Source organism: Oncorhynchus mykiss, chromosome 10 (assembly GCF_057628025.1).
Source record: "Oncorhynchus mykiss isolate SJ-2025 chromosome 10, ASM5762802v1, whole genome shotgun sequence".
Lineage (NCBI taxonomy): Eukaryota > Metazoa > Chordata > Actinopteri > Salmoniformes > Salmonidae > Oncorhynchus > Oncorhynchus mykiss.
In genome coordinates this window covers 30,503,134-30,518,559 of record NC_143031.1, presented here as the reverse complement: position 1 = coordinate 30,518,559, position 15,426 = coordinate 30,503,134, and the positions used below count along the sequence as shown (strand labels likewise).

At 41.7% G+C, this 15,426-nt stretch overlaps 1 protein-coding gene across 6 annotated transcripts in view; it reads left to right on the top strand.

Annotated features, from left to right (window-relative positions):
• Positions 1-15,426, top strand: part of LOC110533632 (cytospin-B) — a 166,525-nt gene that overhangs the window by 134,755 nt on the left and 16,344 nt on the right. For all 6 annotated transcript variants that reach the window (XM_090186331.1, XM_090186330.1, XM_036990047.2 and 3 more), the window contains one exon: positions 11,241-11,357. In XM_090186331.1, the coding sequence (XP_090042457.1) occupies positions 11,241-11,357 (117 nt within the window). The remainder of the gene's footprint in view (positions 1-11,240; positions 11,358-15,426) is intronic.

The window sequence follows — 15,426 nt, the reverse complement described above, 5'->3', positions numbered from 1 at the left end:
GGAAGTACCCATGCTAAGGTCTATTCCATGCTTGTCTGACCAATCAGAATCCAAGCTTCAAGATTGTTTCGATCACGTGGACTGAGATATGTTCCGGGTTGCCTCTGAGAATAACATTGATGTATACACAGACACGGTGACTGAGTTCATTAGGAAGTGTATAGGGGATGTTGTTCCCACTGTGATTACAAACCTACCCAAACCAAAAACCATGGATAGATGGCAGCATTCGCGCAAAACTGAAGGTGTGAACCCCCGCATTTAACCATGACAAGGTGACTGGGAATATGGTTGAATACAAACAGTGTAATTATTCCTTCCGTAAGGCAATCAAACAGGCAAAACGTCAGTACAGAGACAAAGTGAAGTCGCAATTCAACGGCTCAGACACAAGACATATGTGGCAGACAGTCATCGATTACAAAGGGAAAACCAGCCACGTCTAGGACACCGACGTCTTGCTTCCCGCAAGTTAAACACCTTCTTCACCCGCTTTGAGGATAAAACAGTGCCGCTGACGTGGTCCGCTCCCAAGAACTGTGGGCTCTCGTTTTCCGTGGCTGATGTAAGACATTTAAGTGTGTTAACCCTCACAAAGCCACCGGCCCAGACGGTATCCCTAGCCGCGTCCTCAGAAAATGCGCAGATCAGCTGGCTGGAGTGTTTACGGACATATTCAATCTCTCCCTATCCCAGTGTGCTGTCCCTACTTGCTTGTCTACCACTTGCTTGTCCGCCATAGTTCCTGTACCCAAGAAAGCAAAAGTAACTGAACTAAATGACTATCGACCCATAGCACTAACTACAGTCATTTTGAAGTGCTGGTACCGAGACCCTGAAAAACAGCTTCTATCTCAAGGCCATCAGACTGTTAAATAGCCACCACTAGCCGGCTACCACCTGGTTACTAAACCTTGTACCTTATAGGCTGCTGCCCTATGTACATAGACATACAGTGCCTTGCGAAAGTATTCGGCCCCCTTGAACTTTGCAACCTTTTGCCACATTTCAGGCTTCAATCATAAAGATATAAAACTGTATTTTTTTGTGAAGAATCAACAACAAGTGGGACACAATCATGAAGTGGAACGACATTTATTGGATATTTCAAACTTTTTTAACAAATCAAAAACTGAAAATTTGTCTCAATCAGTTTGCACATCGAGAGACTGACATTTTTTCCCATTCCTCCTTGCAAAACAGCTCGAGCTCAGTGAGGTTGGATGGAGAGCATTTGTGAACAGCAGTTTTCAGTTCTTTCCACAGATTCTCGATTGGATTCAGGTCTGGACTTTGACTTGGCCATTCTAACACCTGGATATGTTTATTTTTGAACCATTCCATTGTAGATTTTGCTTTATGTTTTGGATCATTGTCTTGTTGGAAGACAAATCTCCGTCCCAGTCTCAGGTCTTTTGCAGACTCCATCAGGTTTTCTTCCAGAATGGTCCTGTATTTGGCTCCATCCATCTTCCCATCAATTTTAACCATCTTCCCTGTCCCTGCTGAAGAAAAGCAGGCCCAAACCATGATGCTGCCAACACCATGTTTGACAGTGGGGATGGTGTGTTCATGGTGATGAGCTGTGTTGCTTTTACGCCAAACATAACGTTTTGCATTGTTGCCAAAAGGTTCAATTTTGGTTTCATCTGACCAGAGCACCTTCTTCCACATGTTTGGTGTGTCTCCCAGGTGGCTTGTGGCAAACTTTAAACAACACTTTTTATGGATATCTTTAAGAAATGGCTTTCTTCTTGCCACTCTTCCATAAAGGCCAGATTTGTGCAATATACGACTGATTGTTGTCCTATGGACAGAGTCTCCCACCTCAGCTGTAGATCTCTGCAGTTCATCCAGAGTGATCATGGGCCTCTTGGCTGCATCTCTGATCAGTCTTCTCCTTGTATGAGCTGAAAGTTTAGAGGGACGGCCAGGTCTTGGTAGATTTGCAGTGGTCTGATACTCCTTCCATTTCAATATTATCGCTTGCACAGTGCTCCTTGGGATGTTTAAAATTTGGGAAATCTTTTTGTATCCAAATCCGGCTTTAAACTTCTTCACAACAGTATCTCGGACCTGCCTGGTGTGTTCCTTGTTCTTCATGATGATCCCATAAAAGAATACTCACACAGAGTAACCCAGGGCATACCTGGCTAGCACATTTAAAATAATTGGAATTCACCACATCTGACGGTCACTTAGACAAATCACACAGACGCACAGAATGAGGTCCTTCTTCCAATAGGGCTTCACCAAGTGCCGTGTTTCACCTAGAACACACAGTCCCCTGGCTCCTCACCCCGACAGACGACCTCACCAAATCCCCACTGTGATCAATTCAGTGTCAGGAGGGCTTTTGGTCACTGACAACCGGACAGTGCAGAGTATCTTTTGAGTCCACAAAACCCCCAGATTACTCTCCTCTGACTCGGCCCTGCTTACGCCGCCAAGGTGCCTTCCTTACAAAGGAATTCACGCTCAGAGTATACGTAACAGGCATAATTAAAAAACTCGACTTCAAATCTGTGTGCTCACCTTTTTCTTAAAAAAAAAAAAAAAAACTCAGTTTGAGATGTGGTATCCACTCGGCTCGCTTCCTCTTAGATCAAAGGTTGGTCCATCTGCTTCGTTCCCGAAGTGTGGTTCCCCTGAGATCCCAAGTTTAGGGGATCCCTCGTGCACGATTTATTTACCTAGATCGTAGGAACGGTCACCGAGTGAAGATTCACATCCCCTCCTCGTCGCCAAATGTCGTGGAAATTTCCTCTATTTACCAAATCATGAGCGCGAACCAGTTAGTTATCAAAGTCCATCTTTAATTATATGAGCTCTATCACAACCCTGTGACTCTCAGATCAATTCAGTGTCTATCAATGAATTCTCTGAGAGCCCCTCACACATTGTAACTGAGATCCTTTAATAGCAAAAAAACACACATAGCCAGACAGCATAGACATAATTTATCATTCAGCTTTGTCTCCTAAACTATGTTATTTTCTCAAACTCAGAACCATAAACCAATCCTCCATATCAACAGGCATATATCAAATTGTCATTTAGATACAACCAATTCTAAATACAACCAATCCTGGACAAGCTCACGGGGAGCATAGAATGATTCCATCCTCCTCTCCCCGATGGGAAAAGTAGGGAGTGACTGGCACACAGACACAGTGGAGCAAAAGATATGTTTACACATGATGACACCTTGACCTCTCCCCTCTCTGTGGCCCATGCAACTTAGTCTTGACATAACAAATAACTGCCAATGGCCACCACTATAGTACAACAAAATACATTCTTATGAGAAATAACTCATAAGCATATCATGAAAATAAAACATCTTATCTATGTTACCCACCAATTCTGATTATTCCCCTACAATATCCACATAATTTTGCTTCCTCATGATGCCATTTATTTTGTGAAGTGCACCAGTCCCTCCTGCAGCAAAGCACCCCCACAACATGATGCTGCCACCCCTGTGCTTCACTGTTGGGATGGTGTTCTTCGGCTTGCAAGCCTCCCCCTTTTTCCTCCAAACATAACGATGGTCATTATGGCCAAACAGTTATTTTTTGTTTTGTTTCATCAGACCAGAGGAGATTTCTCCAAAAAGTACAATCTTTGTCCCCATGTGCAGTTGCAAACCATAGTCTGTTTCTTTTTATAGCGGTTTTGGAGCTGTGGCTTCTTCCTTGCTGAGTGGCCTTTCAGGTTATATCGATATTGGACTCTTTTTTACTGTGGATATAGATACTTTTGTACCTGTTTCCTCCAGCATCTTCATAAGGTCCTTTGCTGTTGTTCTGGGATTGATTTGCACTTTTCGCACCAAAGTACGTTCATCTCTAGGAGACAGAACGTGTCTCCTTCCTGAGCGGTATGACGGCTAGGTGGTCCCATGGTGTTTATACTTGCGTACTGTTGTTTGTTCAGATGAACGTGGTACTTTCAGGCATTTGGAAAATACTCCCAAGGAAGAACCAGACTTGTGGAGGTCTACAATTTTTTTTCTGAGGTCTTGGCTGATTTCTTTTGATTTTCCCATGATGTCAAGCAAAGAGGCACTGAGTTTGAAGGTAGGCCTTGAAATACATCCACAGGTACACCTCCAATTGACTCAAATGATGTCAGTTAGCCTATCAGCAGCTTCTAAAGCTATGACATCATTTTCTGCAATTTTCCAAGCTGTTTAAAGGCACAGTCAACTTAGTGTATGTAAACTTCTGACCCACTGGAATTGTGATACTGTGAATTATAAGTAAAATAATTTGTCTTTAAACAATTGTTGGAAAAATTATTTGTGTCATGCACAAAGTAGATGTCCTAACCGACTTGCCAAAACTATATTTTGGTAACAATAAATTTGTGGAGTGGTTGAAAAAGGAGTTTTAATGACTCCAACCTTATTGTATGTAAACTTCCGACTTCAACTGTATATATACAGCAATTTGCTGAGGTTACCTTATAAGGTAACCTAGTAACCTAGTACAGTAGCTTCTCTGAATTCATTAGCATTGTCCACAAAATGTCTAAACCTGACAGTGGTTACTTCTCTTTATCTAGTTTAGGTCTGACTCAGACCTAGCCCGCAAGCAAACTCTTGCAACAGCTTCGGGCTTAAGCACAAAGACTAATATAGATGGCTTGTGCAACATATAGTGGCAGAGTTTTTAGGCACATAGCAACAGTATCTATTATAAGGCCTGCAGCAAAACATATTAATCTTACGGTTCTCTTAATCAATAATGGGGAGGGTCTTTGGGACCCTAACCCCTTCATGTGTGTCCCTGTCCGGCACTGGCTGCACCTAACTTTCAGGCTGTCATTGCTCATGATGATGATTCATTGCATGACCCATTACTGCTGCTTCCCTTTTCTTCGTTTTGCCTTTCTTTGTGTTTTTTCTTTGTTCACACACTACTCAAATAGAGACAGACAGAGAGAAAGAGAGAGAGGTGCTCAGGGCTTAATGGTGGTAGTACGGACACTGATGGAGAGTACCTCATCAGTCGTACAACTCTCAGTAAATGTGAATGTGGACTTTCCTGCTTTAGCAGACCAGGCTGATTGGTTTTACCTGTGTGTGTGTGTGTGTGTGTGTGTGTGTGTGTGTGTGTGTGTGTGTGTGTGTGTGTGCACGTTCTCCATCATCAGGCAGTATGAGTGTGTTTTCTCTCATTGGTCATGGAGCCCTCAGAGTGTGAGAGTGTGTGTGCTCCATCATCGGGCAGTGGATTTCCTATCTCCACTTCAGCACCATAATGTGATAATGGCACACTGTCATCTGGGTGTCAAGTGTCATAATAACAGGCTGGCTTTCACCCACTTCATTTAGCTATTATCTACATGTTATCCACTTGCACTCTTTTACTGTCACAGGAAGTTAGATAACACTTGCAGTGAATCCTATTACTCTGTACGGTTTTATTGTGACTCCAATTGTTTCTATGTAAATACATTTTCTTGTGAAAATGGGGCCAGTGTGGTTGATGTGAGAGAGATGACTGTTGGTTTGTGCTGTAGTGTAGAGAGCTTTATTAAAAGTATTGGAATACAGCCTTCTCTGTTATCTCAGCTGCTGGCAATATTGTATTTTGAGGCCTTCTGAATGGCTGGCTGACATGCTGACTGGACCTCTTAATGCAATCATACTGTAGATGTTATTTTAAAGCTGGATTTCTGCCAAAGCAAGTGTTTAGGCTTGCTATCAACCTCATGCTCGCTCAATCCATCTCTCTCTCGCCCACTCCCCCCTCTTCTCGCTCTCCCTTCTTCTCCTTGTCGCCCACTCCCCCGCTCTCGCTTTCCCATTCTCTCTCTCACTCCCACCCCCTCACTCTGTCTCGCTCTCTCTCTCTCTCTCTTTGGTTATTTTAACCGGGCAGCTCAGTATTCTGTGTGGAGCGAGACGTTTCCTGTCGCTTGATGCTGTGTTTGCTTTTCTGAGTCTGGTCCCAGAGTGCTCATCCCGTCTGCTGTTGTTTTAACATTCATGGCGCCCCTCTCTCCCCCTGTCTCTCCCCATCCCCCCTTTCTCTACCCCCGCCCGAGCATGGCCTGGCCAGACCAAGATGTAAGTCTGTGCTCCACACACACAAAGGCACAAACACGCAGAAAGACTCTGGCTGTAAGGCTGTAATCACTGCCAAAGATGCTTCTACAAAGTATTGAATACTTATGTAAATTAGATATTTCTGTATTTCATATTCAATAAATCTGCAGAAGTTTCTAAAAACATGTTTTCACTTTGTCATCATGGGGTATTGTGTGTAGAGGAGTGATAATCAATTTAATAGATTGTGATTTCAGGCTGTAACACAAACAAATGTGACTGACCGGCTCAAATTGGTCTTATGTAGCAAAATTTGTGGAGCAAAATTAGTTTTTTTTACATTGGATTAAAGTACAGACTCAGAGAACATTTTATATAATACACTGCAGTTGAGGAACAATGGGAAAGTAATTATGCTTTGAAAGTTGATACATTTGTAACCTCACTTTGGAGAAAATGGACCTTGAATAATTTGGTAAGCTCTTCTTTGTCTACACCCATTCAGCATCGTTCACACCCTCTTAAGCCTTACCCCAACCCATTTCTTTAAGGATTCACATGTGAGGCCATGCACTAAACAACAAAAGATTTAAAGACTAAAGGCTGGTTTATACTACGTCTATCGACAGTTGTCGCAGTGACATCATGAATATTCTATTGTCGTCCTACATCAAATAAACCCACCCGTTTAAAAAGGAATTTAGTATATGTCAATCTAGCAAACCAGGCAGCTAAAAACAACTTTCTAAACAAAGTTTTGGTTTGTTTCTAGCTTGTTAGCTAACTAGCTAATGTTAAGTTAGCTGGCTGGCCAGTTAAAATAATGACCATATCTTATAGCTGACAACGTCTTCACTTTAGCTCTTTTGTCTTCATTATTACAGGAAAATAAACTCAAAACAAAATCATTATTTGCACATTAATGGCGAGCCAATTACAGAAAATGGCTTAGTGTGATGAAATAAAAGCAGGGCATTCTACCGGAGAATTTTAGAATTTGGACACTGTCTCGTTGGCCTAACGTTATATCCTAATTTTACTTTGGTGCAGGTTATGTTCTTCACATTATCGTCTCTGGTAAGCACATACTATATCAAATACGACCAAAGTTTTGTCACATGCACTGGGTACAGAAGGTGTAATGAAGTGGTTACTTGCATAGTGGAGTCTTTTGTTTAGACATGTAGCTAGCTAGCTAGCTAAACAATTAAACATAATCCCTCATTCATAACATTACTACCCTGAATCTGCAGGTAGCTAACCAACCAGGTTTAATGTTAGCTAGCTAGCTAGCTAATATTAGGCAATAACTAGCAATGCAAATGGCTCTGAGATACAAATAATATTACTACACAGATCATACACTTAAAGTTAGCTAGCGAGCTAACAGTAGGATTTAACTTGAAATGAAAACAACTTTCTGACAAAATTTAAAATAATATAATATCTGAAAATGTAGCTAGCTAGACTATCTTACCCATATACATCGATGGACGCTTGTCCCTCTCTGTCACGGATGCCATGGTTGCCCTTAGATTGAAGATGTAATCCGGAGACAGGTGTTTTATACAACAGCCTTCTGTGCGTTTTCTTTTTGCAATCAAACACCAGCATTTTTCTACATCTCCTTGGCTATCATTTCCACCAGGCATTCCACTGATTTCAAAACGCAGTCCTCCAGAAAATGGAGAGCAACACTTTTGCAGTTTTACTAGGTGATATCGTTAGAAAGGATTACCTACACATAGTGACCAGCTCATGTTAATGGTAGAATGGAGCCAAAGAGGATGGCTGACGTTTTACATGCCCGTAATCAATTGTGCTATTTAAAAAAAAAATGCGTTGTTTGTAAAAATGGTTTACTTATTTTGTACGTAATGTTGCTGCTACTGTCTCTTATGACCAAAAATAACTTCTGGACATCAGAACTGGGATTACTCACCACGGACTGGAAGAAGCTTTTTCCTTTAACAAGTCCGACGAGAAAGATATACTGCTCTCCCGGGAACAGGCCCAGATCCACGTCATTTGCGTGAAGAAAAGACAAAGGAAAAGAGGACGCCGATCAGGCTGCCTTTTGAGAATCTGTAGGTGAGCGAGTAAACTCCCATTGCCATCAATTCTACTTGCTAACATGGAATCATTGGAAAATGAAATGGATGACCCACGATTATGATTATCCTACCAACGGGACATGAAGAACTGTAATTTCCTATGTTTCACCGAGTCGTGGCTGAACGACGACACTAATGATATAGAGCTGGAGGGATTTTCATGCACCGGCAGAACAGAGAAGCTACTTCTGGTAAGACGAGGGGTGGGGGTGTGTGTCTTTTTGTCAATAACAGCTGGTGCGCGATGTCTAATATTAAAGATGTCTCTAGGTATTGCTCGCCTGAGGAAGAGTACCTTATGATAAGCTGTAGACCACACTATCTACCAAGAGAGTTCTCATCTATATTATTCGTAGCCGTCTATTTACCACCACAGACTGATGCTGGCACTAAGTGCGCACTCAACCAACTCTATAAGGCCATAAGCAAACAAATGATCACCCAAAAGCGGCGCTTCTAGTGGCCAGGGATGTTAATGCAGTTTTTTATCCTCAATCATTTTCAATGCATGCAATGTTGTCTCATGCTGGAGCAGCCTACTGCTTTCAGTTATCCAATAAATGAAATCTATCAACCAGCAATAAAAGTAACTCTCCAATTGCACTTAGTAGGAAACTTGACCTAGCATATTGATCAGCTATGGACAGGGTATGTAGATTAAACAACACCATTAGTTTTCATTGGTATGTTGCTCTATATGTTTATGTGCTTGAGTGGGGGGTTTTATGTGCTTCTGCATATCCTAACCATGTTCTAGGGATGTTCTAAGTGGGTTGTTCCACAAAATGAGTGAATGTAGCATTCCTTTGATATTTTAAGTAGAAATTGTGCACCAATATCATATTTTAAAAGCCTGTTATATTCAATAAAGTGCCCTTTAATATTACCCTCATGAAGCCGTCTTATCCCGCGAGCTTACATCTGCAACATTCATACAAGCTCACCAGATCAGGCGGCTTTGTGAGGCTACTTTAATGTGAGAATGCTATGTGAGAATGCTGTTCACTGACTACAGCTCAGCGTTCAACACCATAGTGCCCACAAAGCTCATCACTAAGCTAAGGAACCTAGAACTAAACACCTCCCTCTGCAATTGGATCCTGGACTTCCTGACTGGTCGTCCCCAGGTGGTAAGGGTAGGCAACAACACGTCTGCTACGCTGATCCTCAACACTGGGGCCCCACAGGGGTGTGTGCTTAGTCCCCTCCTGTACTCCCTGTTCACCCACGACTGCGTGAACAAACACGACTCCAACACCATCATTAAGTTTGCAGACGAAACAACAATGGTAGGCCTGATCACCGACAACGATGAGACAGCCTACAGGGAGGAGGTCAAAGACCTGGCAGTGTGATGCCAAGACAACAACCTCTCCTTCAATGTGAGAAAGACAAAGGAGCTGATCGTGGACTACAGGAAAAGGCCCCCATTAACATCGACGGGGCTGTAGGGGAGCGGGTCGAGAGTTTCAACGAACTATCAGGGTCCGAACACACCAAAACAGTTGTAAAGAGGGCACGACAACACCTTTTCCCCCTCAGGAGACTGAAAAGATTTGGCATGGGTCCCCAGATCCTCAAAAAGTTCTACAGCTGCACCATCGAGAGCATCCTGACCGGTTGCATCACCGCCTGGTATGGTAACTGCTCGGCATCTGACCGCAAGGCGCTACAGAAAGTGCTGCCTACGGCCCAGTACATCACTGGGGCCAAGCTTCCTGCCATCCAGGACATTGACCCCCCCCACACATTTGTTTTTTGCACTGCTGCTACTCGCTGTTTATTATCTATGCATAGTCACTTCACCCTACTGTACCTACATGCACAAATTACCTCGACTAACCTGTACCCCCGCACATTGACTTGGTACCGGTACCCCCTTTATATAGCCTCGCTATTGTTATTTTATTGTGTTACTTTTTATTATTTTTCACTTTAGTTCATTTGGTAAATATTTTCTTAACTCTTTCTTGAACTGCACAGTTGGTTAAGGGCTTGGAAGTAAGCATTTCATGTTGTATTCGAAGCATGTGAAAAACAAAGTTTGATTTGATTTAATTTAGACCACATGGAGAATTCAATAAATCAGGTTTTTTATATGAATAAAGACTTGCTAAAGAGCAATAATTTTGCATTTTGACATGTGTGCACCCACTGTGATTTTAACCCACTTAACACCAACATTTCTCCAAGTTTTCACCATCATTATAAAGCCCTAGATATTTTGTGGTTTGACAAAGTCATTTCTGAAGATTATTATTTAGTTCATGTGATTAGTGATTCATTTTAAGGTCAAGAAAACCTATCCATGAAATTAAATGAGCTATTCCTTTTAAAATATTTTTTTCTAAAGAAACATTGAACATCTAATAGTCAAATTATAGTGTAAAAGCTGGTGAGTTGGTTCTACTCTTTTTTACCATTTTCCGGTATTTTGTGGTGGAAAACTGAGTAGGTCGAGCATTACACGTCAACACAGTTACCCATAGATAGACAGGCTAGAAATGTTTAAACAATTGTGTTTTTTTGTGAAGCTTGTATTCAATTGCCCCTCCCTGTTGCACACAACAAGCTTCCATTTCCCCTGTCACAGGGGGATTTATGGCCATCAACCCTGTTACAGTCAACCCTGTTACTTTATTTGGCACTCACTATCGTACATTTTCATTTAATTTTTTTATTTACTTGAGATGAGAAAATATGTTTTTTATTATTAAGTTGAACATGACAGAATATTCTTTATGGCAATGTTAAAATTAGGTAAGATCAAAAGTTTATTTTCACCAAGGTACACATCTCAAAAGGCACTGATTTGGTGGAACGACCCAAGTAGATAATTCCTTGAGGAACGAGCAAGAACTAAATGCAAACTAAAGCTAGTTGTCAGTGTTATATTTGTGGAAAAGGAAGGTTGTTTCCATGCTCTCCGTTATGCATATTTACTGTATGTTAATAAATGCTTAATTTGAGCTCGTTATTGTTGTTTGAAATTCTTATTGAGACATCCACTGTTGGTACTGGAAGAAGAATGACGCCTTCCTCTCTCTCTCCATCTATCTCTCTTGTAGAACATTGATGTGACAAACTTCAGCAGCAGCTGGAGTGATGGCCTTGCATTCTGTGCTCTCCTCCACACCTACCTGCCTGCACATATCCCTTACCAGGAACTCATCAGTCAAGACAAGGTACCCACCTCACACACACACATGCACACATGCAGACAATTGCACGAACACACACACACACTCATTCATCATTCCAATTAAGAGCTCATGAAATGGACACCCACACTGACGTGACATTTCAGATACACGCATGGATACCAGTAACATGATGACCTTCTACGTTCTCAATAAATGTTTTCTTCAAGTACATTCTTCTTCGAGTACCTCCAAAGCACCAATCATAGCGCTACACTTTAATACCTTACACTAAAGGCTATTGTATGGGAAACATAGGCCCAGATTTACTGAAGGTGTGAGGGGGCACACAACATGTTTTGTGTGTAAAGTAGCATTTCACTGTGGTGCGCAAGCGTTTGCAGCATGTAAAACCAATTGTCACGGTTTTCTTCCGTCGAAGGAGAGGAGGACCAAAATGCAGCGTGGTTAGAGTTCATGGTTTTTAATATGAAAACTCAACATGAACACAAAAACAACAAACGTGGCAAAACCCGAAACAGTCCTATCTGGTGCAGAGAACACATAGACAAGAAACAATCACCCACAAAGTACCCACAGAATATGGCTGCCTAAATATGGTTCCCAATCAGAGACAACGATAGACAGCTGCCTATAATTGAGAACCAATCTAGGCAACCATAGACATACAATATACCTAGAAAGGAGACAGCCCCATAAACATACAAAACCCCTAGACAAGACAAAAACACATACATCACCCATGTCACACCCTGACCTAACCAAAATAACAAGGAAAACAAAGAATACTAAGGTCAGGGTGTGACACCAATAAAACATGGTGGAGCATGTACCTTTACATTTGGGAGATCCTCCAAAGCACCAATGATAGCACCACAAGGTAATGTTTCCACGCTCGTATGTCGGCTATTTCCAGAATGAAGTCCAGAATGAATCTAGTCCCAAAGGCTTTTGTATGAGAAACACAGTGCATGTAACTATAAGGATACCCTCTCTCACCTGGTGTTAAAGAGAAACAGCTATATATTAGTTTTGACAGAGACAGTAATGCTGTATGTACAGTACCAGTCAAAAGTTTGGACACACCTACTCTTTCAAGGGTTCTTCTTAATTTTGTATATTCTCTATGTTGTCGAATAGTGAAGACATCAAAACTATGAAATAACACATATGGAATCATGTAGTGACCAAAATAGGCTCCCTTTGCCTTGATGACATCTTTGGCATTCTATTGGCATTCTCCCAACCAGCTTCTTGAGGTAGTCACCAGAATGCATTTCAATTAACAGGTGTGCCTTGTTTAAAGTTAATATGTGGAATTTCTTTCTTTCTTTGAGCCAATCAGTTGTTTTGTGACAAGGTAGGGATGGTATAGTGATGGTATACAGAAGATAGCCCTATTTGGTAAAAGACCAAGTCCATATTATGGCAAGAATATCTCAAATAAGCAAAGATAATAAACAGTCCATCATTACTTTAAGACATAAAGGTCAGTCAATCCGGAAAAAGTTTCCTCAAGTGCAGTTGCAAAAACCATTAAGCGCTATGGTGAAACTAGCTCTCATGAGGACCGCCACAGGAAAGGAAGACCCAGAGTTACCTCTGCTGCAGAGGATATGTTCATTAGAGTTACCCGCCTCAGAAATTGCAGCCCAAATAAATGCTTCACAGAGCTCAAGTAACAGACACATCTCAACATCAACTGTTCAGAGGAGACTGCGTGAATCAGGCCTTCACGGTCGAATTGCTGCAATGAAACCATTGTAAATAAGACTTGCCTAGTTAAATAAAGGTTCAATAAATTAAATAAAAACACTAAAGGACACCAATAAGAAGAAGAGACTTGCTTGGGCCAAGAAACACGAGCAATGGACATTAGACCGGTGGAAATCTGTCCTTTTGGTCTGAGTCCAAATGTTGTGTCTTTAAGACGCAGAGTAGGTGAACGGATGATCTCCCACCAGGAAGCATGGAGAAGGAGGTGTGATGGTGTGGAGTTGCTTTGTTGGTGACACTGTCAGTGATTTATTTAGAATTCAAGGCACACTTCCATCACTCTCCTTCTTGGTCAAAAAGCCCTTTTGCAGCCTGGAGGTGTGTTTGGTCATTGTCCTGTTGAAAAACAAATGATAGTCCCACTAAGCGCAAAACAGATGGGATGGCATATCGCTGCAGAATGTTGTGGTGGAAATCTGTCCTTTGGTCTGATGAGTCCAAATTTGGTGTCTTTGTGAGACACAGAGAAGGTGAACGGATGATCTCCGCATGTGTAGTTCCCACTGTAGTATCTGTGATCTACATCTGTTTATATTAGTTACTATGCTGTTACTAAGCAGTAATGTATTACGGCAGTGTTATGTTACTACACCTAATAGGAAATGCACATGCTCACTATCGGGCCTGGGGCTGTAGAGCACGAGGCGTTTTTGACTAAACAAAACTAACTGTACTCCCGTCTCCTGCCTGGTCATTTCTCCACAACACAAATATTACAGTGGCGATGAGGTGATTAAACTACATAAACGGACATTACTTGAAGGGAAGAATGTTGCGTGAGTAATGAAACTCAAAATAATTATGTAAATCGTCAGTTATTTGTTTATTTTTTTTGCCAGTAGAAAAGGCTAAGCACTGCTAGTAGGTAAAGTGTTCAGGAGCTGCCAAGTAGCAAGCCTATTGGAGTCCAGAATAGAGACACTTCCCTCTGGTGGTTAAATAAATAAACGGTAATTGAACCCATTTGAAATTAGGCGATCTCGGTGGAGAAATATTGTAAAACAAGAAGAAACGTAACACATTATTACAAATGAGTGCAGTGAATTAAGTAATTGCAGAAACTTCTGAAATGAAGAAAGTGAAGAATTAGATGAAAATGAAGGAATACAAGGAATAAGGAAACTGAACAATTAACTGTGAAAATGGCAACCATTTGGTCGAGTACCAGAGTTTGAGGCTGCAAAAGAGGATTTTGATTCCTGTTTAGAGCGTTTTAAGCGTTGGCTGGCTGCAAATGAAATCAAAGATGAAAAGATAGCAGATTTATTTCTCAGTGTTTTGGGTCCAACTGATTATGGATTGCTGAAAGGTCTCATTGAACCAATAAAAGCAGTGGAGTTGAACTATGCAGAACTGACTGAAACTCTTTTAAGCCAATTCTCATTGCAGAACGTTTCAGATTTGACCAACGTCAAGGGGAAACCTTGGCTGACTACATCCTTGCTTTGAAAAGGCTGGCAAGTACATGTGAGTTTGAGTGATTTCTTGATGACTCTCGCCGAGACAAGTTTGTATGTGGTCTCACAGGTGAAGCATATCACAGAAGGCTTCTGTCAGAGAAGGACCTGACCTTTAAGAAAGCCTGTGATATCACACTTGGACTTGAGCTTGTCCACAGGGATACTATTGAGCTATCGGGACGTGCAGAACGTCAGAAAGTTGTTCACAAGGTCATTGACATGTGGAGGAAAAGGTTCACAAATGTCACACTTTTCTCAGTCCTGTCCTCAAGGTTACACAAGAACAAAGCAGTCCACATCACAAAGGTCTAAGCCAAGTTGCTACAGATGTGGGGGAGATAATCATCAGCACAGTGAATGTCGATTCCAAAATGAAAAGTGACACAATTGTGGAAAGGTTGGACTTATACAGAGAGTATCAAAAGCTCCAAAAAGGACAGCAGGAGCGCACAAAGTGTCAGACGCAGCACAAGAAGAGGAAGGTACAACTGAAACCGTATTGGAACTGTTTGCAGTGTACACAGCTCAACAACAAAAAGATGGAATCTATCTCAGCATGGAGTTAGCGGGAAAACCAGTAAACATGCAGCTGGACACACGAGCGTCTGAATCACTTGTTCCAGAAAGACTACAAAGAAAAACTGAAAGACTGCCCTCTTCAGCCAGCGTTCATCTGCCTTTCTTCATACACTGGTGACACTATTCCTGTGTTAGGACAGATCCAGGTACCAGTCCGGTATGAGGGGAAGGAGTGGACGCTACGGTTTGTCATTGTTAAAGGAGAAAAATCAGCCTTGCTAGGCAAAAACTGGCTACAAAAGATCAAGTTGAACTGGGGAGAAATCTTCAGTCTGAGA